The 27,837-nt window shown below is 37.0% G+C and overlaps 1 protein-coding gene across 2 annotated transcripts; it reads right to left on the reverse strand.

The window, feature by feature from the left end:
• On the reverse strand, positions 1–26,387 carry LOC113509850 (uncharacterized). 2 transcript variants are annotated; one of them, XM_052900779.1, is made up of 11 exons: positions 26,206–26,387; positions 10,228–10,314; positions 8,538–8,641; positions 7,278–7,349; positions 5,879–6,028; positions 5,405–5,603; positions 4,136–4,306; positions 2,800–2,954; positions 1,995–2,215; positions 1,530–1,755; positions 1–682 (listed from the first exon to the last, which is right to left on the reverse strand). In XM_052900779.1, the coding sequence occupies exons 1-11, from the start codon at positions 26,216–26,218 to the stop codon at positions 470–472; spliced, it is 1,611 nt and encodes a 536-aa protein (XP_052756739.1). In that variant the 5' UTR covers positions 26,219–26,387; the 3' UTR covers positions 1–469. The 2 variants fall into 2 exon arrangements, with proteins under 2 accessions (XP_052756739.1, XP_052756738.1); XM_052900778.1 differs by lacking the exon at positions 26,206–26,387 and having other exon boundaries at positions 10,228–10,560.
• Between the last annotated feature and the right edge of the window lie 1,450 nt (positions 26,388–27,837).

A 27,837-nucleotide genomic window follows, 5' to 3' on the forward strand; every position in this document is an offset into this window, starting at 1 on the left:
CCTGGTTAGATATATTGCTAGCAATGTAGTCCTTAGTCCCCATTACTAACAATCCCTTTCCCCCCCATCTATCGATATTAGCATTGATATATTCTGAATTTAATCGTAGCTGCACAAAAATGGTAAGTAGTTGGCGTCCTAGAAAAGAACGCAACCTACGAGTTATCCCGTAGTTGGCAGTCAACGTGTTGATAAATACATGTATACCTATTTTTTTCGCAAGTTTTTTCTATATTTGTAAGTTATTTCTATTTGTTTAGGTCAAATTTTGCAAGCTAAATTACAATCACTTCTTGTTCAATTGTTTCGTCGCCAATACCCATTTTTCGGATGGGAGACTCAATACACTGATTGAAAATTATAAAAAAAAAAAATAACCAAAATTAAAAAAAAAAAAACAAACTGAATACAAAATTACCACAATTGACAGTATCAGTGTAAAAACTTAAAAAAAAAAACAACAATGTGCCTATGAATGCGGCGTGGCGGGCGGCGGGGACGTAGCCTTGTCGAGTGCGGCGGGGTCGTCGTCGTCGGGCTCGGCGTCGGCCGCGTCGTCGCCGTCGGCCGCGTCGTCGGCGTCGGCCAGGCTGTCGGGCTCGGCGCCGGCCTCCGCCTCGGCAGCCTCGCTGGCCGACACTCCTGTTGAGTCGATCGTCTCTTCTTTGGTCTCGTTGCGCTTCTGCAATAAAAAAAAACAGACTATGTAAATTTACATGTAACTAAGAGTTCTTTTAATACATGATAATGGAATGGTAATCAAATTGCAAATCCGGCCCTGTATAGAGTATTGCTTTCACTTATAGGCGGCAGCACCTAGATACCAGCGTGAACCCTTCGACTCAGTGCAACGACGAGCTATGAGAATTGTCGATGATCCCAGGCTTGCGAGCCCTTAAGTCTTAGGAGAGATTTTGCTTCACTCTGCGTGTTCTACCGCTTGTACAGCGGATTGTGCTCAGAGGAATTATTCAATATGATGCCTACGGCCACTTTCTACCATCGTACGGCTCGCCATCGACAGGGAGTTCACCCTCATACCTTACAGCCTAAATGGTCGCATGCAACGCGGTTTCAGAGATGTTTTCTCCCACGAACACTCAGGTTATGGAATGAGCTCCCTGCCAAGGTTTTCCCAAGAGACTACAGCATGGGATTCTTCAAAAGGGGGGTAAAGAGGTTTCTTCAGGGTCGGTAACGCGCGCGTAATACCTCTAGTATTGCAGGCGTTCGTAGGCTTCGGTAGCCACTTACCGTCAGGTGGGCCGTATGCTTGTTTGCCACCTCAGTGGTATAAAAAAATGGTAACCCTGCCTGCTCTAATGGTACACGCTGGCGGGGCACCAGTGAGGGATGATATGTGACGATGAAAGCAGATCAGTTAGCCCATCGTGACGAATTCCACTAGAATTAACCATGATGGTTTTCAGATGTTCTCATGAATGTACTAATAACAGATACGTAAGCACATGTGACATTTTTTTTAGAATAGCTTAACGAGAGGTCAATAAATAAATGAGCAAAAGAACCTTCTTTTTCTTCTTCGGTTTCGGCTTGGGCTTGACCTCCGGCTCGTTGTACCCCGACGGGAAGAACCTGGCGCATTCCTCCTCCCCGACCACAATGTCAGCGCTCACATGTAGGGGGCCCAGGGCCAGCAGCTCGACGGGGGGACCCTCGGGGGGAATGTCGCCGGGCTCGGCTAGTTCAGGCTCAGCTAATCCCATGGCTACCATCACTACCATGGTCTCACAACTGTGGATTTAATTACATATGGATACGTAGGTACGTCAAAGAATTTTTATTTTTTTTTATTCTGGATGAGTGGCAGTCCTTTACCGTGCGTTTTTCCGTTCAAGGTACTTCCTTCCACGCACAACCACTCTTTGGAATCAAATTCCAGCAGCAGTATTTCTGAACCGCTATGATATTATAAATTTCAAGAAACATTAACGAGAATATGATTTTCTGGTATAATATCAGCCAATACTTACTAGTCTTTGTCCAGTTTCTCGTCGTATTTATCAACAGTCTTGCATAGTAGCTTCGGCTCGTTGACGTCGGCGTCGGCGAAGAACCCGCAGCGAAGTACCCTGGAGCTGACGCGGGGGGCGGCGGCCGCGGCCAGCACGGCGCGCCGCTGCCACGCGCCGAAAATCATCGCCACGTGCGGGGGCTCCGCTACCGCCGGCGGCTCTAGCACGGCTCCCACCATCTTGGAAATAACAAGTGGTCACACCATTACACCAATTTCCTGATCCTCTGATCCTCACTCTAGGATCTGTTATGAAGAACCAGCAAATTATATTTTGGAGTACAACCCAGAACTCTCAGACCCGAGTCAATTCAGAAAATTCTGTTTTCTAAATTTCATCATCATCATCATAGCAACCGTTAACTGTCCACTGCTGGACAATAGACCTTCCCCATAGACTGCCATAAGGAACGGTCCTGAAAAACCTGCATCCACTGATTTCCTGCAATGCACTGGAGGTCGTCGCTCCATCTAGTAGAGCGAAGCGGAAAGGTGGGCGGAGGGGATATCTTACACGAACTTTATACGGTGTCGCCACTCAAGAACCTTTTCGATGGGGATCATCGGTTATCAGTTCTTTGAGCTTTGTGACTAACCCATTGCCACATCAGCTTTCGGCCATTTTTACTACATTTGCCCACACGGAAATCCGGATCTCTGGAGCTTTACGCAGCCGATATATGTGACATTCTGAATAAAAAGCATAATAATACACATTTGTGCTCTATTGCCTTATAACAGAAAGTTTAAGTTTCGATTTATACCTTCGGGAAGAGCAGGTCCAACGCAGCAGCCCTCTGGTGTCTGTCTTTGGGTACAAATATACCAGGGACACCGTCTATATATAGTTCTTCAGCCGGGTATCTCTTGGTCTCCTGGTCTTCTTCGCCGTCTCCGTACAGAGCACGACGAGTTAGTTCTGTAAAAAAATTTAAAATTAACACGATCAGATCAGAATCATCAACGGTACTTACGTAAAACTAAAAGACTACAGCATGGAGCTCTTCAAAAAAGGGATAAAGCAGTTTCTTCAGGGTTGGGCAATGCGTGCGTTGTGTTCCTGGTACTGCAGGCGTCCATAGGCTACGGTAACCGCTTGTAAATGGTTGCGTAATGCAGACAAAGTAAAGGTTAATAGATTTCGCCCATTATGTATGCGTGGATATAGGCAATAGGGGACCACTTCTATATGGTATAACTAAATGAAATATACACCAAATTTTAGGTTATGGTTAGAGTTTTAGTACTGGCAAAACTCCCCTTATGGGGAAGGCTTATGATCAGCAGTGGAAAGTTAATGAAATAATAATAATAATAGAATTTAAGGAATACGCCTGTGAAAACAGCATCCAATTTGGAGCAGTATTTTCTATAAAATAAGATATGATGCTCTATACAGATGACACAGAAGAAAAATATGGTTACGTCTGCAACTGTTTATCCCTAACAATTTTCAGTTTTTTACAGCATTTCAGCGCTTGAGGTTGACTGGGAGAGAATGACGTAATAATGCGTTTGTATAGCTGTGTTTCGGTTTGAAGGGTGGGATATGACGTGAATTTACAGGGTACAGAGGAATAACACCCTAGTCCTCAGGAATGGCAACGCATGGGGGGTATCATGGGCGAAACAGTATACTTTGTACTCTGTATATACTCTGTTATGTACATGGTACTGTTCATGTCTCTAGGCGATGGTTACCACTTTCCATCAGGTGGGCCGTCAGCTTGTTTGCCATTCTAAGTTGTATAAAAAAAATAGAATTAATTCTGCCATTTGTACCAAATATTTTTTGTAATGTGGTCAATAAAAAATTTATTGGTTTTACTTGATACCGGAAAAACATATGAAGAGTAGACGCTGCTGTCCAGCTCTCTCGTGTTAAGTTCCCTTAGTCGCCTCTTACGACACCCACAGGAAAGAAAGAGGTGGCTTATTCTATGCCGGGACCTACATGGCTATATACCCACTATATTACTCTTGTTAAAATCCCCTACATTTTTCCGATACATCCCATGGACATTCAAAATTCTAACTGGACATAGATTGAAGAATTTTCTTTATTGGTAAGATAAGCTGATAACTAAATCTTGTGCATACCGATAACACTGCCTTCCTTGTCAGGTGCCTTCTTCAGCAACAGCGCGAGAGCTGGTCTCTCCGCCAGTAGGGCTACCACAGCTTCGTCCCCGAACTCAGGGTCCTCCACCGCCAACCTTTTGGCTCCGTCCTTGCCCACTACAAGGGGGCATTTGTCTGCAACTATCACTCCTGGAATTAGAAATAAAGTTATTTTTTCTTTTAACTCTTCGAGAAAATCTGATTTATTCTATTTTTGAGGCCCAAATAAAAAACATTTCTAGAAATTTAATTTACGTTGTTGTATCTATCTCTACTATTCTGTTATGGAAAAAAATATCTTTTAAAAAAATTGGATATAGGTCTCCCCCATAGATTGCCATAAGGAACGGTCCTGAGCCACCTGCATTCACTGACTCCCTACAATGCATTTGAGGTCGTCACTCCGTCTAGAGGGGAATCGTCCTACAATGCGTTTGTCCCTACTAAATACTTTTGTAATAGGTATTAATATTTAAAAAAATATTTGTTGGGATATTGAGTTTGAATGTTGTTTAGTTATATTTTTTACTACAGACAACTGGGCAAGATAATATACTAACTTTTGTATAATTAGTCATCCAACTTGTTGTTTAGAGCAATTATTTGAAACTTTACACGACTCTAGAGAATTTAAGGCATTATAACAATAAATTATGTGAAACTCGAGTTAGTATGAGCAAAGAGCAGCCAGCTTACCTAGCATACCTAATAAAAACTTGATACCTAAATATAAAAAATAATAATAATGAGGCATTAGAAATTTCCCTGCGAATTATTCCTTGTGGTAATCTTGTATTAACATAAAATATAGTATTTATTAAAATGGCTCTTAATTTTTACATATATTAATTTTAAAACGTTATAAGTTAAATGAATTTATAAATAAAGTTCTTATATTCTAATTATATATATACCATCATCATCATTATATCAGCCTATAACTGTTAACTGTTGAACATAAGCTTCCCCCTTGGGGGTGTTGACACGCTTGGCAGGCGAGGTGGCAACCGCAGTTAGGCTTTGGAAATGTTTTAAGTGGGACGCTGCTGCCCATTCCTCGTTCTTCCTTAGTCGCCTCTTACGACACACACGGGAAAGGAAAAGGTAGCTTATTCTATTCCGAGACCACACTGTACTTCTTTATATATTAACGATGAATTAGAGTACTTATAACAGCGAGGGTAAGTCATTAAAACATTTACTTCAGAAATCCTCGAAACAAGAAAAAGTTAAAATTTATTTCTTTACCAATCGGTTCCAAAGCATCGGACACTCTTCTCAAATGTTTTTGGGCCACCGGCGTCATCAGTGCCGGGCATATGTCATTGAAATATGCTTCCAGGCGCTTGGCCCTGTCTTCCCGACGGGCGGTACGGGCCGCCTCGATCGCCGCGATTTCTTTTTGTCTTCTCTCTTGATATATCTTCTCTTGGGCTGTAGCTACTTCCTAAAAAAATATTGGGATTTCAGCTGCCCGCTAACGAAATGCTTTCTTACTGTACTGGGTTGACTGGAAGAGATCTCTGTCAGAGATAAGTCCACCCTTGCTCACAACATTTATAAATAGATTATTTTATATGTAACTTACAAGTGCAATAAAGAATATATATATATATAGCTCTAGTTGCAGGTTACTCAATAGTTACTATATTTTTATGTATGTATGTATGTATATGTGTATATATATATAATTTGTAAGCAAGTTCCCGTACGGCTGCGTACCTGTTCAGGCGGGGTGAGCTCGTGCGGAGCTCTCAGCGGTCGTCCCCTCTCCCCTGTCTGCACCTGCTCTTCGTTGCGCAGTTCCTGTTCTATAGTCCGCGTGAGGCGAGGAGCGTCCGCACCGAACATCACGTTCAGCAGTTGTCCGCCCTTACAAAGAATTTTATTTAGTTTATTTCCAGAAACATACATGATACGATGTTACAGTTTGTTTTTTTAATGTGCAGTATGTTTCGCCATATTTAATAGCATGCAAATGTTAATCTCCCTAATGGGAGACAGGCGTGACAGATATGTATGTATATATGTATGTATGTATGTATGTATGTATGCAAATGTTTATGAGTAGTATCCATTAAACATACTGAATCCGTTACATTATAATTTTAATATAATTAACATCGATTAATATTCTAATATCAAATTATTCCAAATTAATATTTACTATACAAATACTTGTGTCAATACATTTAAATGCAGAACAAGTCCAAAATTAAAATCCCTAAATATAATAAATGGTTATACAATATAGCTGAATTATTTATACGTTTACATACATACATTTCATTATTTTAAAAAAACATTTATTAAATAAAAATTGTATTCCAGTATCCATTTTTTTAAAGTGACTTACTGGCAGTTCCCTTATTGATTTTGGGATTTATATATATATATATATATATATATATATATATATATATATATATATATATATATATATATATATATATATATATATATAGTACTTTAGATTACATAGATAGAGTGTCCCCATACAAATGTTTCGAGAAAAGCGGGTCAACTTTTTCATACAATTTTGCTTGATAAATAGTTATGACAGTTTCCTTTATAACTTCTATACATATTTTGTCTTAGATTTTCCTTTTTAAGACGCAAAAACTCATTTTATTTATTAAATAATTAAATATAGTTACGTCAAGGTATTATACATGGTGTGCCTTAATATATAGAACACTGATAAAAAAGCAAGTCAGCTAATTTGACAATTAGCTGATAAAATGTTGACCCGTTTTTTAGGCTCGATGCTCTATCTATATAATCGAAGCTTACTCTGTTATAATTGATAGGCGAAGTCGGAAACAACACGCTGGAGTTTTGCCAAGTAGGTAGTCAGGTAGACAGATATCTATAGGTACCTACGTATTCACCTGCATTTGGATTATTTTTATTGTACCCCGTATAAGTTTGGTCGATATCGCTGCCGCGTACCCTTCCACGAAGATGTATTGTACTACATATATGACCTGAACATACGTATATACTGGAAATAAAAACATCGCATGCCACCAAAACAGGTTTTAAGCACCAGAGCATAGGGTGGCTTTTTCTTTATCGTACATTTGCAAATGTTAGTCGCAAAGTCGTTTGAAATATTCACCGCAAGAAACATCCACGTGGGTTCGCTGCGTTTTCTGAACCGCTTCAGGCATTCTATGTTGTCTGATTTTGCCTGGAAATGTTTAATTTATTAAAATATTTAATTTATTAAAATAGTAAAAAAAAAGGATTGTTAGGAATGAAGTCTAACAGTTAAATTGCTAGCAGGGGGGAAGGGATTGTTAGTAATGCGGACTGCCAGTCGCATTGCTAGCAATATACCCTGGCAGGTCGACCTCCACGTGGTCCCACCCGGAAACCATCGTGCTAAATTCCAGATTTTCATCACGTTGGGCTGACTGACCTGCCTCTTTATCCTTACCTATCATCTTTCACTGGTGCCCCGCCGGCGTATACCATTTTACCAGTGTTACCATTCCATTATCATCCGTCAGAAAATAAAGTTACTAGCAATATATTGCATCAGGTTGAGATCCCAATGGAAACCATGATTAATTCTTCTGAGATTAATCACGATGGGATAACGGACCTGTTTTCATCTGTCATCTCTCATTGGTGCCTATAAAGTTGTCGCAAACAGAGTTACCATTCCATTTTAACCCATCAAAAAAAAACTTGGAATAGCAAACTTAACAGCCCACTCGAGTGTCAGTTGATTTTTTTTTTATACAACTTAGAATGGCAAACAAGTTGACGGCCCACCTGATGGAAAGTGATAACCGTCGCCTATAGACATGAGCAGTACCATGGACATAAAGTATACTGTTTCGCCCATGATACCCCCCATGCGTTGCCATTCCTGAGGACTCAGATGTTATTCCTTCGTACCCAGTAAATTCACGCCCTTCAAACCGAAACACAGCCATGCAAACACAACTGCTTCACGATTGAAACACGAATGGGACAGAGGTACCCAAGCAATCGACTTTTGTACAAAGTCTCCCTCTGGTATGTTTATGGATATGAACCACAGATGTCACAATGAAACAATAGGATGTACCATTATTGTTATAATAGCTGTTAACTGCTCCACTATTGAACATAGGTCTTCCCATGCTGCATCCCGGTTGGCAGGCGGGTTGCTAACCGTAAGGCTTTGATGATATTTTAAGAGGGACGCTGCTGCCACTTCCTCGACCATAAAGTTTCCTTAGTAGCCTCTAACGACACCCACGGGAAAGGAAAGGGTAGCCCATTCTATGCCGGGAAATACGGGTTTTTCATAGCCATCGGATGGGTCGTGAGTTTTACACCATTTTTTTTTAAATAATCATAAATGCAGTGTAGAAATTAAACTTACCACGGCCAAGTGCAGGTTGTCTCCTCCCAGTTCCACCTTGATCTTCTTCAAATTCCCCACCATGCCGATGCATGGTCCACACCATTCCGAATACACATCTATCACTGCAACAAAGTAATAGATCCATTTCCATTTGTCCCCAGGATATCTTAAGAGATGACTGTGGGAACAAAATACGATACCTACTCGATCGAAACAAAATACTATACCAAACCGTCCAGCCAGGATTGTAATAGTAGGCTAATATCATTCTCTTGGGGGGAAAGGGATTGTTAGTGATGGAAACAGAATCCCATTGCTAGCAATATACCCAACCAGGTCGCCCTCCTCGCGATTCCTCCTGGAAACTATCATGGTTAATTCCTGATGAATTCATCATGATGGAATTTTCATTTTCATCTATCACCTTTCACTGGTGCTCCGTCAGCGTATCCCGTTAGCGCAGGCGGTGTTACCATTCCATTATCGCCAATCAAAAAAAAAATCATTCTCTTATGTAAGAGACCTACCAGCAGTGAAACCTTTATGGGTTGATGATAAACAGCCGGTACTACACTATCTTCCAACAGTCCACACCATGGCTCCAATCTGTCGTAACTCGAGATCTATAAAAAAGACAATCATTCTCGAACTAGCTCTCGGACGTGAACAGTTTTTTTAATGGATGAAAATGGAATGGTAACCTCTCTTGCGCTAAATGTATACACTTACAGGGCTCCAGTGAGGGTATGGTAGGTAGGGCGGTGGCATTAAAACAAGTCAATATTTTTTTCGTTTTTGACGGCTGACGGCCCATCTGATGGAAAGTGGTAACCGTCGCCTATAGACACGAGCAGTACCATGGACATAACAGAGTATACTGTTTCGCCCATGATACCCCCCATGCGTTACCATTCCTGAGGACTCAGGTGTTATTCCTCTGTACCCAGTAAATTCACGCCATATCCCACCCTTCAAACCGAAACACAGCGATGCAAACAACTGCTTCACGGTAGAAACACGAATGGGACAGAGGTAGCCAAGCAATCGACTTTTGTACAAAGTTTCCATCGTACTGAATTCATCTGGATATAGTCACGATACTTCCAAGAGGGAACCACACAGAGGTCGACCTAGTAAGGTATATTAGTACCCATTTAAAGGAAAGGGATTGTTAGTAATGAGGTCTAATAGCTCCATTGCTAGCAATATACCCTCTCAGGTCGGCCTCCACGCGGTTCCCCCTGGAAACCATCATGGTTAATTCTTGTCGAATTCATCATGGTGGGCCAACTGACTCGCATTCATTCTCATCTATCATCTTACACGGGTGCCTCGTCGGTGTATACGGAAAACACGGGCGGGGTTACTATTCCATTTTCACCCATTAAAAAAAACTACCCATTACTTACAATCCCTTTCCCTCCACATGTGGACGATAAGGCATATAGTTAGACTGTTGGACGATCGCGTGGAGCTTGCTTTAAATACCACACATAATTTACTGGGTACAGAGGAATAACACCTGAGTCCTCAGGAATGGCAACGCATGGGGGGTATCATGGGCGAATCAGTATACTCTGTTATGTCCATGGTACTGCACATGTCTACAGGCGAGTGTTACCACTTTCCATCAGGTGGGCCGTCAGCTTGTTTGCCGTTCTAAGTTGTATAAAAAAAAAAACCTCCGTTTTAGTTCACTGTCACGTACCAAGCAATCCTTCTCTCTGCATGAATTTATGCCACTCATCATCATTGTTGAGCTCGGCCTGCAACTGGACCTGTGCGGCCTTCTTGCCTGCCCCGGCGGCGGCGGCGGCGGCGGCGTTGGCGACCGCGCTCGTCAGCGCCATATTGTCGATTGGCGGCAAATAATGGCGGGAAGCGTGCACGCGTGCGTGCCGGCATGTTACCGGTTGGATATTGAATTTGAGGAGCAAATACTAATATGTCTCTATGTGTACAACGTGGCAGGATTGTGAAGATGCAGTTTGGTAATTGTATTATATTATCTGTGATGGTAGTGAGGTGAATTGAATCTAATTTACGTAAAAAAGTACTGAAGTAGGTACTTAACAGTAACTCAATTGACTTTTAAAAACTGTTACTTTAGTGTTGTGTATAAACATCAAGCTCTTATTGGAAATTGTATTCAATTTTTAAATTGAGAATGTTTCAGAGATATTTTTTTTTTATAATTAATAAATGTGTCCCAGAAAAAAATTCGACTTCAATTGTGACAAAGAAAGTTGTTTTGATTTATAAACTAAATCCCTGAACCGATTTTGACAAAATTTGTATGAGACTAATCTGTAAATATATCCTTCTAGATAAAAAAAGAATTCTTCAAAGCAATTTAGAACTAACGGAGTTATGAGAGATGAGTCATATGAGGTGGCCAAGCATCCTACCTTCTCTATTCTATATACATACATATATAGAGTTATGTGAAAACAAAGATAAAAAAAAACACAACCGAATTGAGAACGTCCTTCTTTTTGAAGTCGGTTAAAAAGGGAGAACCTTTTCAGATGAGGTTGTAATCGTTTGTGTTGTTTTTTTGGATTGGTAAACGAGCTGACGGCTGACGGCCTCATGAATAGTGGTCTGGTAACCGTCGCCTGTAGACTTAAATAGCACTATAGACATCAAAGAAGATTCTATGACGCCCATGGTACACATTACACGTTGTCATTCCTCAGGATTGTGGTGTTATGCCTGCAACCCTGCAATATGACTGTCATATCATATCCGTCCATCTACCACTTCCGTTAGTTCGTCAGAAAATCAGTGTTTAGGCGTAATGTTATGCTAATAGATTTATTTAAAAATAAACATTTATATGAATCAGAGGATAGAATGAAACAACGATTAATTACAAGAAGGATGGATTTACAAAAGGTTATTATACCCACATTTAACATAGTACAACATTGTCCACGAAACCAAGCGGTGGTGTTATTTAATAAGCTGCCTAAGGAATTAAAGTCACTGAATGATTTAAATATCTTCAGGACAAAATTGAAGTCATTACTGCTAGAGAGGTGTCTGTACTCAATTGACGAATTCTAATTATAGTAAATTTGAATATATACCTATATTGTTTATGTTAAGAGATGACTAAGTGACTATAATATTGTTTTATGCTTGATTTAATTTATATTTTATATAGTGTATGAAATTATTGTATCTACTATAACATTCAAATACAAATTTTTGTTTATGAATAAATACAATAAAATGAATAAATAAAATATGTATATATACCTAGATATGAATACCTAGATATTTAGTTGAGTGGTGTCCATTTTAGGCGAATTATTCCGAATTAGGTATAAACTTATTTTTTTGTATTTTCTTTAAGTTTATAATTGTTTATGTTCTTGTTGTAACTATGCGCCAAATGAATCTTTTACTTTCTTTCTTTAATTTAAAGTTTATAAATCATAAGGTATATGCGTTCATTAGATTATTTAAAAAATCGCGTGCGTTAATTCTGGTCTATTATATTTCGTTTACTAAACTATTATCCCGTAATACAAACTATGCTTCTTTCATAATTTATTGCAGTCTAGTGTCTAGTGGCAGAAATTCAATTAAAAACTTAAATAAGGTGTCGTTCCGTATTATTTACAATATTGTTGCTATTCTCCGCTAGATGGCACATTTTAATAATATCGTTACTTCTATATATTGTTAACAGATGGCGCAGGTAATTGGGCTTCTTAAATGATAATGGAATGGTAACCCTGTCTGCGCTATCGGTATACATTATTTTACCATATATGATTGCTTTACGCTTCAACATATCTGATGGCAAGGAATCAGAGCGGCTCCCTGCCAGCACCGGCCCACGTAATAGCCATATCGGTATACATTAGTAAGGTATTGGTCATCTACCAATACCTTTGGCTGAAGATGCAGTTAGGTCAGTTGTTCCATCGTGATGAAATAAAAACGGCGATTTTCACAAGAAACATTGACTTGACAGAGTTTGATGGGGGGAAGGGATTGTTAGTAATGGGGTCTAACAGCTCCATTGCTGGCAATACACCTTGTTAGGTCGACTTGTACACAGTTCGCTCTGGAAACCGTCGTGTTTAATTCTTTTTGAATTCGCCATGATGGGCCAACTAACCTGCTTTCGTCTTCACCTATCATTCTTCACTGGTGCTTCGCCAGCGTATACCGATACCGCAGCGGGGTTACCATTCCAATTTCACCCATTAGAATAAAAACAAACATCTGTTCTATGTAATGTAAAGGAACAGAAGTATGAGCTCGTATTTGTTAGTTTGGGTAATTTTCCTTCTACATTAAAACTATTTCAGATGTTTTTATTACTGTTTTAATCAATACCGCAGGCAATTATATTAAATTATTTGAATTATCTAATATTTTGACGCTTCTCATTTAACTTCTGTTTTATTTTTTTTATTTAACTTTCCTTCTTTTATGTTTTATATTTTTTCACAAATTATTCTTGTTATACTAATGTGAAATTATGTTTTTTTCTTTGTTGCAACCATAATGGTTTTGTTACAGTCGTATTTATTGTTGGATCACGCTGTGTGCACATGTATGTATGTATGTACTTGCATGTTACGTTTTGCAGGTGGTTCAGGACGGTTCCTTAAGGCAGTCTGTGGGGAGGCTTACGTTCACCAGTGAAGTAATAATGGTTGACGATGTTATGTTTTAAGTTTGTATTTGTAAACCTCTGTTAAGTGCACCAAATAAATAATAGTCTTTTAATATTTATATTATAAGTGAATGTACAAAAGGCTATAAATAAATAAATAAGATAAAATAAACTAAAAACATCCAATTTTTGCGTTACTCCACTTTGTCATCAAGATCACTAATTTCCATGTAAATCGTTTAAATGCGATATATTTCTTATGTTGTCAACATTAAACAATAAGCTGCGAACGTGACTGAGGGTCGGAGGGCACTTTTGTCCTTTCAGAGGCACGCCGAGACATTCAAAGTGGGTAGATGCCGCCGAAACATTCCGCGTTCACTAAAACGTTTTTTACTACCGACTCGATTATGAACTGCTCCGTACTTGTTATGCATCATTATTTTCGTACAGTCACTGGTACTGTAAAGGCTTTTCTTTAGCGGACATAAATGTGTAAGCGCTTTAAAAGTTATGGAGAGAAGGACTTTTTCCGCGGAGCAAACTGCGGTGAGATTCTGGGACGCGTAATTTATCTGCGTTTCATTCATTGGAAGTAGACTCCGCTGTGTACATTTGTAGGTGCTTTCCTCTTTTTTACCACCCTGTAAAATTCAGGGAAAGATTTTTCCTTTAATTTATTTTTATATAGTGCAGAGAAATATTTGCTGATATTTTACAGACAGAGTTTTTAATATTTGTCATACTCGTGTTTAGACATGATCTTTTTTGATATTTAGCATCCAATAGACTAAAAAAACATATTTCGGCATAACACAGGACATTTCACACGGGAATGTGAGTTAAAAAAATATATTTGTTCTTAAATATCCATAACTATGTATTATATATTGGATTTTTTATTGGTAAAAATCGAGCATGGCATCAATGTGGGATTATATGTGAGGATGAAGCAGGGGATTATAGGTGAGGATGAAGCAGGGGATTATAGGTGAGGATGAAGCAGGGGATTATAGGTGAGGATGAAGCAGGGGATTATAGGTGAGGATGAAGCAGGGGATTATAGGTGAGGATGAAGCAGGGGATTATAGGTGAGGATGAAGCAGGGGATTATAGGTGAGGATGAAGCAGGGGATTATAGGTGAGGAGGAAGCAGGGGATTATAGGTGAGGATGAAGCAGGGGATTATAGGTGAGGATGAAGCAGGGGATTATAGGTGAGGATGAAGCAGGTCAGTTGGCACATCATGACGAATTTGACAATTATTAATCACGATGTTTTTCTGAGGAACCGCATGGAGGTCGACCTGATTGAGTATACTGCCAGCGATGGCGCTGTTAAAACCCATTATTAACAAACCCTTTTCTCTCGACACTGGATTGCTGTCTCAAATTCAAATTAAAATCGTCTTTACTTAAATAGATTTGTTTACAAGATCTTTTAAATTTTTGTTAACATTATGTGTATTTATTTAAATGATCATCAATGATAAATATACAATGACAATTGAGTTAATAATATTAGAATTTATTTCATAAATAACTTTTTTTAAATGGTCACTAAATCAATATAACTACATTATATCAACTCGGAAATAAATATTGTCGATTGAAATAAAGTTAATTAAGTTTGGTGCAGAATTGACGGAAATATCACGTTACATACTCAAAAATACAGGCGACGTCGGATTTCCTTCTCTTTGAAATTACATGAAATTGTTTGGAGAATAAAGAGAGATTAGGGGAGGAAAGCAAAGTGGATAGGTTTACTTCACTATTTTGAAGGGAAAGATCGAGGATCGGATTAACGCAACGAGTTTTTTTCTATGTAATATAACGAGGAAGATTTTTTTTTACAACTTAGAATGGCAAACAAGCTGACGGCCCACCTGATGGAAAGCGGTAACCGTCGCCTATAGACATGAGCAGTATCATGGACATAACAGAGTATACTGTTCCCCCATGATACTCCCCATGCGTTGCCACTCCTGAGGACTCAGGTGTTATTCCTCTGTACCCTGTAAATTCACTGCCATATCCCACCCTTCAAACCGAAACACAGCCATGCAAACACAACTGCTTCACGGTAAAAACACGAATGGGACAGAGGTTGCCAAGCAATCGACTTTTGTACAAAGTCTCCCTCTGGTTATATTATATTTTAGTATTAATAAGGTTAAGAGAGTTTCGATCCAGAAGGAAGACATAGCTATATGAAAGCTTAAAACGTATTATTAGAATGTGGATATGTATATATCCGACTTGTAACTAGTAATTGAACAGTGTGACTATTTAGAAGGGAGGCAGATGGGCGCGCGAGGGGGCGTCCGGGGGGCACGGGAGGGGAAACTTCACTAAATTACGATGCTTTAAACCCATGAATTATTCATACTAACCTATTTTGATAGATAATTGGTTTTCCAGTAAAAATACTAAATCGATGTGGCCGGAATATTATTTATAATAGTATATATATATATATATATATATATATATATATATATATATATATATATATATATATATATATATATATATAATGTGTGTATTTCTACTTTTAATAATAAACTGCCAGAATCTGCATTAAATCTGACAGAGAGGCAATTCAAATCTTATATTAAACGATTTTTATGTAAGAAAGCCTATTACAGGATAGACGAATTCATAGATGACAACATATCAAGTAAATAATTAGTTTATTAGCATACAACGTTATAATTTTATTTTCTCATTGCTTTCTTGATTTAATTGATTGATTTTAGAAATATGAAAGCGTAGCGGTTTTTGTATTAATTGCCGCATGCATTCTTATGTAAAATGTGAATACTATAACTATCAGATGGCAATTGTGAGTATCTTTGACGTGGTCTAGTGTTTTGAGTAGTCATGCTCACTAAAATGTCCAGACTTGTGGCGGCGTGGTGGGCCGGGTTATTGGGCTCCCTAAAATATGGTCGAGCGCAGTGATGGCTGGCTCATCCGTCATGCTCGTGAACGGGTGCTGCTTGTAGGGACTGGTCTGCTCTAATCACTATGACTGATTTCCTCTTATTAATTGTTTAACCAGTTGGTTATGTATTCAATATTTTTTCTTTTGAGTATTTAATTGAATTAGTGCTAATTGGTGGTTTGTATTCACACGATTAAACTTAAAAATGTAAAGTAATAATAAAATTATTTAAAAGAGCAACACGCAAAAGACAGCTTTCCGGACGAGCGGTAGATTAAAAAAAATGTAATGACTATTCAAAAGTGCTTCAATGTAAGTTTATTTGAATAAATGATTTCTATTCTATTCTATTCTAATATTTATAATTTAAAACTGTATTTGCCGATAGCAATGCGTGTACCATTACGAAAGATGTAAATTGCTAAGAATATTGGAAACACATAAAATTGTTCGCTTTAAATTACCAAGTATTAGTATTTAATTCTGAAACCGTATGGAACTGAAGTACATATTTTACAATAGAAAATATTTTTCCGTTTAATTAATACTAGTAACGAATAATTATCGCCGTGCGGTCCCGGTATAGAATGGACCACTCCTTCCTGTCCCGTGGGTGTGGTAAGAGGCGACTAAGGGAACTTAATGATAGATAGATAGATAGATAATTTGTTTACATTACTTACAGCACACAATTTACAATACAAACATACACATAATACACAGTAAAAGAGATAAGAGAATGAAAAACAAAAAAAAAAAAAACAACAAAACAAAAAGCAAAATATATAAACCAACAATTTCCTTTCTTTCTTTTCCTTCATGCGTGTGCCATGGTTAAGAGATAGGCAGGAGCGTCCCTTTTAAAAATCGCCAAAAGCTAAATGCGGCTGCCAACCCGTCTACCAAGCGTGGCAACTACTGGTAAACTCTTCAGGGGGAGGCTTATGTCCAGCAGTGGACAGTTAAAGGCTGATATGATGACGATGATGAATGGTTCATTAAATGTGGAGTTCAATTTAAGAGTATAGATAATAAATTAGTTATTTGAAACACAAAACATTGGGTACTTAATAGAGTTTTGTTAGGATGAAAAAGGGTAATCCCGCTTACAATATGGTTGTGGCAGGATACCAACGAGATATGACAGATAAGGATGAAGTCGTAATGGGTGATAATGGAATGGTAATCATGCCTGCGCTCTCAGTATACGCTGGCGGGGCACCAGTGAGAGATGATAGGTGAGAATAAAAACAGATCGATTATACTCTGTTATGTCCATGGTACTGCTCATGTCTATAGGCGACGGGGACTTTACATCAGGTGGACCGTCAGCTTGATTGTCATTCTAAGTTATATATATATATATATATATATATATATATATATATATATATATATATATATATATATATATATATATATATATATATATATAAAACTTCTAGACTGTGAATCAAGATAAAAGATATACTAGGTTTTAAGTTAGTATTTCAGAAACACCACCGTGAAACGGCATTCAATTTTGTGTCGTAGTTCTTGGGTGATGCCGGAACAAATATTCAGACAGACTGACAATATTTCTAAAAACTATTTCTTTTGGCTTGTTTTCGTCTTAGCTCTCAATATAATGGTATGGTAACCCCGCCTGCGCTAACGGGATACGTTGGCGGAGCACCAGTGAAGGGTGATAGATGAGAATGAGAACAGGCCAGTTAGCCCATCATGATGAATTCATCAGGAATTAACCATGATAGTTTTCAGGAGAAACCGCGAGGAGGTCGACCTGGTTGGGTATATTGCTAGTAATGGGATTCTCAGTCTCCATTACTAACAATCCCTTTCCCCCCAATCGATTAGTTATATTACAGAGTAGGGATGCGGCGAAGCCGGCCTCCTTTAATGTATATGGCAAAACAACGTTTGCGGGGTCAGCTAATTTTATTAGGTATATTAGTTAGATAAAAATTGTATGTGTAACATCAAATCATTAAAATAGATTTTCATACATTAAAATAATGTATGATGCGAGGCTGGGGCGTATCGCTAGTGTTATATCTACACTAATATTAGAAAGAGGAAAACTTTGTTTGTTTGTTTGTTTGGTTGTAATGAATAGGCTCAAAAACTACTGGACCGATTTTAAAAATTCTTTCACCATTCGAAAGCTACATTATCCACGAGTAACATAGGCTATATTTTATTTTGGAAAAAAATGGGGTCCCGTAAAATATTTGGGTTTATCGGACACAAGGTGTAAAAAATCAACCCGAAAAGTTACTTATTTTGTGTACGCTGCCTAAACTATAAAAGATAGAACCATAAAATGTTCTAAATAATTGTAGATCTTATAAATATGTACAAAAAAGTCCGCGACACACTATACCTATCTATGTCGAGTGAGGCACAACAACCATTTTTTTATTTAAAAATCTTGAATTGTTTTGGACTACATTTAAACGCATTTATTTTACTCACGCTATTATTCCTTATCCAAATAAATCTATCGAGATATTTCCAAAAATTGCATATTGCGATAACCAAGATCCACGCGGGCGAAGCCGCGGGCGAAAGCTAGTACTATATAAAATAACTCAGGGGAGAATAAGCCCGGATGACGGATAGGAAAAGTTTTTGTGACAGCAGCAGATTTGCTAGCTGGATGTTTCGGATGGCCATTGTCGCTCAACAAAAGTCAATGGGTGCCCAATTATTTACAAGATCTGTCACTTGTTCCAGATGTTGCCATTTCTATATATAGCAATATTGCCAACTTCAATGAAAGTTTAACTATAGTTTATTCATATATATATATATATATATTTTATATATATATATATATATATATATATATATATATATATATATATATATATATATATATATATATATATATATATACTTTATTTGCATTATACAATATAGGAAATAAGCAAGACAATTTACACAACGATACAATGGTATAAGTACAGTAAGGCGGTCTTATTGCTGAGAGCAATCATTTCAAGACAACCTTAAGGTAACGGACTAATTGTTGTACAAGTAGGTAATGTGCAATTAAAAAAAATAATATAAAACAAATAGTTATATAAATACATAAATAAAGAACGCCAATTTGTCTATTTATATATGTATGGCGACCCTATTGAAACATCTCTAAAGCCAGACTCCGGTTGTCAATTCTGCCAAGCATGACAACTACTGGTAAAACTCCCGAAGGTGGAGGCTTATGCCCAGCAGTGGACAGTTAAAGTATGATGATGATGATGATGTTATGTTAAATAAAATAGTATATTCAGATATATGTGGTAAATCATCTATCTGTCTATCTATCTATCCTATTTAAGAGCTGCGCTCTTGTCTGTGGAGCTCTTGCCACTCACTAGGATTTACAGCGAGTCTCTTCACCCCTTGATACGAGACGACACAAACTCCTTCCTTGATCTGCCTGATGTAACTATGCCTCGGTCTCCCTCTTCCCCACCTTTCTTCTATCTTACCTTCTATTATAATGTTCATAAGTTCGTCGTGTCGTATCAAGTGTCCCAACATTTTTCCCCCTCTGTCCTCAATAGTTCTAATAATTTGTCTCTATTCCTTAACCCTAAGCAGGACCTCCTCATTGCTAATTCGATATCTCCAGCTAATTTTCTCCATCTTTCTCATAATACAACTTAAATAAACATAATCATTAAGAGAGGGGGGAAAGGGATTGTTAGCAATGGAGTTTGACAGCCCATTGCTAGCAATATGCCCTATTAGGTCGACCTCCACGTGATTCCCCCTGGAAATCATCGTGAACGTTATCGAATCGTTACGATGGGCCAACTGACCTGCTTCATCCTCACCTATCATTCTTCACTGGTGCTCCGCCAGCGTATCCCGATAGCGCAGGCGGGGTTACAATTCCATTATCACCCATTAAAAAAAATCATTAAGTGAAAGCACGTTTGTGTTGTGTATTGGTTTTGTATGTAGTAAGTCTTGTTCATTAGTTTTTTTTTAATAAAACAAGTTTAGTGAAACAGCTGGGTCAACGAAAGGGAAATGAACAGACATAAATATGTGACTATATTAATCAGGTCACTATGATTTCGGTGCCCAAGTTGATACACAGTTTGTTAGCCAAATTATGCGATAGCGTATTTGGAGCGATGGATACATTTCCCCAACTTTTGCGTGTTCCCTTACCGAGTACTCGGTAAGTACGCAATGTAATGTTACCATTGCATGTTTTGGAGGGAACCATTGTTCTCTTTATATACTTATAATTGGTCTAACATCAGTCTATTTATTCAAGGATAATCCAACCGTTTAAAAAAAGAATTGTAATATTTACAAGGTTCATGCACGTGGGTTTCTTTGTTCCATCGTAATTTCTAAATGCCCGAACAGATTTGGATGTGTGGACTGTCCTAAGAATCCTTAATTTATTCAGAATTTTGAAAATTCATGTATATGTTTAAAAATGTCGTTGTTATTTGTTCAGTAAGTTAGGTCAATGGCTTCCGTAGACCTATGCAAGTCTTCTCAAGCTTTCTTCAGGAGAGCTCAGATGGTGGCCTCGTGGTGAAGCCCTTTGCCCCAGAATCATCACTGAGGGCCACTATCCCCGGATATCTTGGATTGAGCCTTCGACCACTGGTTTTTTCTTTATATATGTTGAGTACAATAAAAACTGTGTTTCTTACTAATATTATAAATGTGAAAGAGCGTTTGTTTTTTTACCTTAATAGCTTAACCAATTACTATAAAATTGGGATAATACGTATATGGGAGGGAGCAGGATATTGCTACTTTTTATCTCGGCCAGTAAGCATAGTGCTGTAACGTGAACGAAGTCGCGGGCGAAAGTTAGTAATGTATGGTTTTAAATCTAAATAAAAAGAAGAACATAACAAAAAATGCAGTGAAGTGTGTCTGTTTCGGGTGAAAAAGAGAAATCCCGTGTTTTTTAAGGTTCTTCTCCGTTAGGTTGAAATAAAATTGGCAACTCTACCTAGTACCATCATCAGCCTTTTACATAGATTATTTATGATTGTACCGCCCAGTTTGGAATACAATTTCAGCTGAGAAGAACGGACAGGAAACACAGCTGTTTCTTTTTTTCTAATAAATACATTACAATAACACTCAGTGGCCATCCGACGAAACTCCTGGAGGCAAATACATCATACGTAATTGTGGATACTGTCTCAAAATATCAATGAGTAGTTTCAATGGAAGAGAAAGGGGAGCATGTTTGTATAATATATTCATAACTACATACAAATTTATTTATTGAACTTGTAAATTACATTGTTAATGCATTTATAAATATTGTGAGCAAGGGTGGACTTATATCTGACAGAGATCTCTTCCAGTCAACCCAAAACAGTTGGAAATCATGTCGTTAGCGGGCAGCTGAAGTGCTACAACTATTAATACATAAACAAATATACAGTTAAATAAAATATTAAAATATATAATAAAATATTACATAAATACATCTTATATATAAAATTCTCGTGTCAGGGTGTTTGTTATCAAACTCCTTCGAAACGGCTTTACCGATTTTTATGTAATTTTGTGTGCATATTGGGTAGGTCTGAATCGGACAACATCTATTTTTCATACCCCTCAATGACAAGGGTGACCGTACCCAAAAAAAAATTTTTTTTTTGACAAATTTTTCCATTTTTATTTTATTATGATTTAGCATTGAAAAATACATACAAATTCAAATTTTCACGCTTCTACGATAAATTTTCATGTATAATTCTCAAAATAGCGTATATAAAAAAACAACGTTTGCCGAGTCAGCTAGTATATACTATAAATAAATATAATACCTACCTACTTATATAATAAATGTTAAAATTTATAGATACGAAATCTATTACAAATACTGTTCATAAGGTCGACATGGCATCGTAAATGTAGATTCAGTTCTGTCAATCAGCAATCAGAGGGCCTACCATGAAGTATTTTCCGAAATTTCGGGGACGAACGAAATAGAAATTTGATGTTAAAAATACATAATATATGCTGTTTAAAATTATTAAAAAATATTAAAATATCGTTCCTCTGGACTATTAGAATAGGATTTATGATGAACGAAATGTTAAGCTCCATTTACTGGCTCGATATTGATACGAACAAAAACACGAAATTGTACCCGAAAATTCGGAATTTCATTTCATGGTAGACCACCAGTACATTCGCGTGCCGTGATATAAACAATGACAAATATATCGACTTTTATTCTGTCATCCATTAGACACGCGATGTAATGTTTAAGAAAATTACTTAATGACAAGTCTTTTGTTTCTTTTCTTTCAAATTGAAGACAATCTTCTTTAGGTACAACGAATTCATGTGGCGATTAAGTAATATGCTAGCGCGTCGTTCCTTCTTTTTATTACCGTGATATCGTGAAGCGATTATAGAAAGAAAGTACAATACTCGATTATAAATAAGTTAAGATTGTTTTCTGCAAAAAAAAAAAAAAAGAAAAAACTCAATAGTGGCGAATTTTTTTTTTATACAACTTAGAATGACAAACAAGCTGGTTCGAATTATCGAGGAAGAGGGAGACTGTACAAAAGTCGATTGCTTGGGTATCTCTGACCCATTCGTGTTTCTACCGTAAAGCAGTTGTGTTTGCATGGCTGTGTTTCATGACATGGGGGGTATCATGGGCGAAACAGTATACTCTGCTATGTCCATGGTACTGCTCATGTCTATAGGCGACGGTTACCACTTTCCATCAGGTGGGCCACCAGCTTGTTTGTCAATTCTAAGTTGTATAATATATATATATATATATATATATATATATATATATATATATATATATATATATATACATACATAAAAAAAGGAAATATAAACGAATAATTGAAAATCTCCTTTTTTGAAGTCGTTAACCGAGAAGGAATACTCGAAATAAAATCCGTATTAAATTGCGAGCTGCCTGGTTGAAAAGAACAGAGCACACCGCGGTTTGAACCCGTGGCATTTACGCCATGCTTCTGCGACATTTTTCACAACTTAAATAATATTATAATATACATTTTCTTATTTAATTAAGACTGTGTACTACAATAAAAAAAACTGACTTCAATCGTGGAAAAACCAGTTATTTTGGTTTAAAAAGTAAACTACAAAATAAATAGAGTTATGACGTAGTTATACTATTATGACAAACAAAAAATCAATTTGATAATAGCTATATTTAATTATTCTCCTTAATATTTTACGTTCTTAACCTTCTTATACATCTTAGAGTGTCAAACAAACTGACGGCCCACCCGATGGAAAGTGGTAACCGTCGCCTATAGACATGAGCAGTACCATGGACAAAACAGAGCACATTGTTTCGCCCATAATACCCCTCATGCGTTGCCATTCCTGAGGACTCAGGTGTTATTCCTCTGTACCCTGTAAATTCACGCCATATCCCACCCTTCAAACCGAAACACAACCACGAAAACACAACTGCTTCAAGGTAGAAACACGATTGGGACAGAGGTAGCCAAGCAATCGACTTTTGTACAGTCTACCTCTGGGATTTATAATATACCTACTTGTAAAACAATAAAAAATAACACCAATTTACTGTACTTATACAACTGCATCGTTACATTTTTTAAATGTCTGACTTATTTCCTATATTGTACATATAATGCAAATTAAGTTTATACATTCATTCATAAAAAAATAATACAGCCGTATTGAGAATCGCTTTTTTCGAAGTCGGTTGAAAGCTAGTTTATTATACGTCTCATCGTAACAGAGCTTTACTCCTTCTTATTATTATAGAGGGCAAACAATAATTTTGACTTCATGAATATTTATAAGTTTCGTTCGTAAATACGGAAAACAATATTCGCCCGAATGATTGCCAAAGTTAACCGCTGTATTAATCCATCGTTGTGTAACGTTTCGTGATAATTTTACTGTCGTTTGATGTCCACAATCCGACCACAGCCGTGGACATGGATCAGTAGGTCTGTAAAGATGGTTCGCTTTGATGTCGTGCTTGTAGAAGGCTCAGACTTAGAGGTGAGTCTCGGTTCGTATCACCTATGCAAACTGTTTTATTTCTATGTACAGGTTTAAACTAACAATGTAAACAACAAAACAAAAAAATAGTCATTTTGTTTATTTATATTTATTATATTATCAATATTATATTATATAATACTTTTAGACGTTTTTTTGCACAACGACTCAATAATTTAACATTCAGTATAAAGTAGTGACACTTCATTTGACAATTGACTGACAGGTTTTTGATATACATACCACATCTAGATATACCTACATTGTGATATCTAAAATGGAAATTTTTATCAGTCATATGGGTCAAATTACTACGACAAGAAATTTTAATATTTATATTAATAACATCGGATATCTCTGTATATCTTAAAGATCGACTTGGAAAAAATGTCTGCAGGGTTTTTATTTAAGATTCGTTTTTCGTTGTTAACGTGGATTTTAGTGGAATGGCAAACAAACTGACGGCCCACCTGATGGAAAGTGGTAACCGTCGCTTATAAATGAATTCTAATCCCAAATCGTATTCAAAAATACGTAAAAAAAACTCTGATAAATATTTGATTTTTTGCCCTTATTAAGATCCCTCATACCAATTTTTTTAAACATGTTTTATGTGCATGTTTTATTATTATTTATACATGTTTTATGTACTCTATTATAGTGCATATAAAGTATTTACAATTAATGATACATGCAGTGATATATATACATAATACTACATGGTGAAGTTGTAATTCTACTACTGTGTATAAAGAGGACTAGATATTTAAGGCTCTTGTATATCTTGACTAACTTTTTTTTTATACAACTTAGAATGGCAAACAAGCTGACGGCCCATCTGATGGAAAGTGGTAACCGTCGCCTATAGACATGAGCAGTACCATGGACATAACAGAGTATACTGTAACGTGTATAGAAGGCAATTTTTTTAATAATTCTACTACGAATGTTCGTGTAATAAAAAAAGACGTCTGTTGAAGACATCTTAATCTTTTTTTATTATTATTATATAAATTTTTAACTGCCCATGCTGAATATAGGCCTTCCCCTATTAAGGTATTTTATTTTTTATTAAAAGAAAAACCAACGGCTGTAAAATGTCATAATAAAAAAGACAGCCAGTAGTTGCCAGTATTGGCCACACTAGGCGGGTTGGAAACCGCAGTTAAGTTTCGGTGATATTTTAAGACGGACGCTGCTGCACATCCCTCGATCATTAAGTTCCCTTAATCGCCGCTTACGACACCCACAGGAAAGGAGGGGGTGGCCCAGTCTATCCAGGGACCACACGGCAATTACGAGGTCACAATTATATTTCTTTTTATATTAATTACCTCATAACTGCGTCAGTTGTAAACCGATTTGGAAAATTCTATTTTTATCTGTAAAGATATATGTAGGTCCATAGAAATTTAATCAAAACTAGATAAGTAAATTAGTTTTGACAGTTCTCTATTGTAACAGATGGGGTTTTTGTCAGTCCCATGCTTATTTTGTCCTGATTAAAGTTAATTAAGCTGATTAAAGTTGATACTTCTGTGGATCAAAATTCTAAATTAACCGAATAATAAATTTTGTTGTCTCAAGTACCAGAACAAGCATTACGGACATAAGATTGATGTACTTAACTTAGTCTAATTTTCGTGAAGTTTTTGAAATGAAATTAGCCGCCGAACTTCGGTAAATCAAGCACTAAGGGAAATGAGTAAGTCATTCGTCTCCCATTTTAAGCGAGCCCGCGGTATAAATCGTTGTTAACTAAAACATATCGGGCTTTGCGAATATTCGCGTACATTGTTCAAATTTCAGAGAGTATTTCTGTAGTGTTCTACCTGAGATTTTTTAATTAACTGCCATATGCCCACCCTTCAAACCGAAACACAGCCATGCAAACACTACTGCTTCACGGTAGAAACACGAATGGGACAGAGGTGCCAAAGCAAACGACTTTTGTACAAAATCTCCCTCTGATACATTCCTAATATTCGGTGATTGTAAGATAAAACTGCAGGAAAGTGAAGCGGCTTCAAGCGTAAATCTAACTACGTTACTGACGTGACAGCCTCATCGCGATGATCACTCTAATGTACACTTTCCGTCACATATTTTCTAAGTCCATATTTGATAGTCAAGTCTAAAATTAACACTGAACTACAAATGTATCAAGTCATTAGCTTCTTGTTTCGAGATTGTGTACACGTTTACATTTATTTCGAGGTATGTTACAATCATAACGACATATCTCCTTAGTTATAAATCGCGTTATTTCAAACATTTCAATGACTTATTTGAAATTAAATTAAATCAATACAAAAAATGACTTTAAATTAATTAAACTCATTAATAAACATTAATTAGTTAAAGAGTTAATGTTTCTTTTTAAATTTCGAATAACATGGTGTAAATTTTAAATTAAGAACTATATTATTTTTAGATTCAATATTAAATTGAAGTCTAAATATTTAATTTAAACAAAATTAAATTGGTTAATTAGCGTTTAAAATTTATTTATTAATGAATAATTTGAAATTTAATGTTAAACGGTACAAATACATTTTTTACATTAATTTGTAAATAGCGAGTGAATAGATTTGTTTTATTTTCTTTAGTTAGTGTTTAGTGGCATCGAGCGAGGCCCACGCCGCGCGGAATACTGGTTGCAGCGAACGGCGGGCGCTTGCTAGCGACCCGCGGACCAATAATTAGGTAAGCTGGCACGCGATGTACCGTCTTCCTGCGTCGGTTCACTTTATAAACTGCTTTTTTTTATCGCTGTTTGCTCAAGTTACAGCGATAAATGTCATTTAGTTTACATTTTATGACAATATCTTTCCATTGGACGGGCGCAAATAAAGAATGGTGGAATTGTATTTATTTGACATGTTTGCTCTATTGCAAGAGTTTGTTTAATAAATAATTTAATGGGGGGGGGGGGAGAAGGGATTGTTAGTAATGGGTATTAGTAGCTCCATTGCTACCATTGGTTCCCCCTGGAAACCATCGTGAAGTGAAGCTTGTTTGTCATTGTATCATAAAATCTTTCATAAAATTTATGTATCTATATTTATTTGTTTATACTGTCTGTTAATGTTTTTAAAGTAAAATATAAATCTTAAAAATTAAATAAGTATGTATTTCTTGCCATGTGGTCCCGGCATAGAATGGACCACAACTTCCTTTCCCGTGGGTAACTTAAGTGGCAACTAAGGGAACTTAATGATCGAGTTATGCATTTCAGGTAGCAACATCCCTCTTAAAACATGACCAAAGCCTAACTGCCATAGATAGGATTTTTTTTTATGGGTAATAATAGAATGGCACCCCACCCGCGCTATTGGTATACACCGGCGGGGCACTAGTGAAGGATGATAAACGAGGATAAAACAGGTCAGTTAGCCCATCGTGACGAATTCAACGAGAATTGTTCACGATGGTTTCGAGGGGGAACCACGCGGAGGTTGACCTGATAGGGTATATTGCTAGCAATGGGGCTGTCAAACTCCATTGCTAACAATCCCTTCCCCCCGTATGAAGGTATTAGATACATAATTATCATGTAAGTATATAATATAAGACCGGATTCATGAAGGGTTCCAATGGGGGAACTCATATATGTAGTTAAAAGTTTATTCTTAGTACATTGAATCTTCCGTACAACGAATCAAATTCTGTGCATAGTATAAAACG

The sequence above is a fragment of the Galleria mellonella genome, unplaced genomic scaffold (assembly GCF_026898425.1).
Source record: "Galleria mellonella isolate WM207_F2 unplaced genomic scaffold, CSIRO_AGI_GalMel_v1 utg654, whole genome shotgun sequence".
Classification (NCBI taxonomy): domain Eukaryota; kingdom Metazoa; phylum Arthropoda; class Insecta; order Lepidoptera; family Pyralidae; genus Galleria; species Galleria mellonella.

Bases quoted from the DNA above. Each gene is read 5' to 3' on its own strand.
- LOC113509850 (XM_052900778.1), bottom strand. From the start codon at position 10,369: ATGGCGCTGACGAGCGCGGTCGCCAACGCCGCCGCCGCCGCCGCCGCC. The intron at 7,350-8,537 runs GTAAGTTTAATT...AAACATTTCCAG, and splicing joins ACAACCTGCACTTGGCCGTG to GCAAAATCAGACAACATAGA. The intron at 6,029-7,277 runs GTGAATATTTCA...ATTCTTTGTAAG, and splicing joins CCACGTGGATGTTTCTTGCG to GGCGGACAACTGCTGAACGT.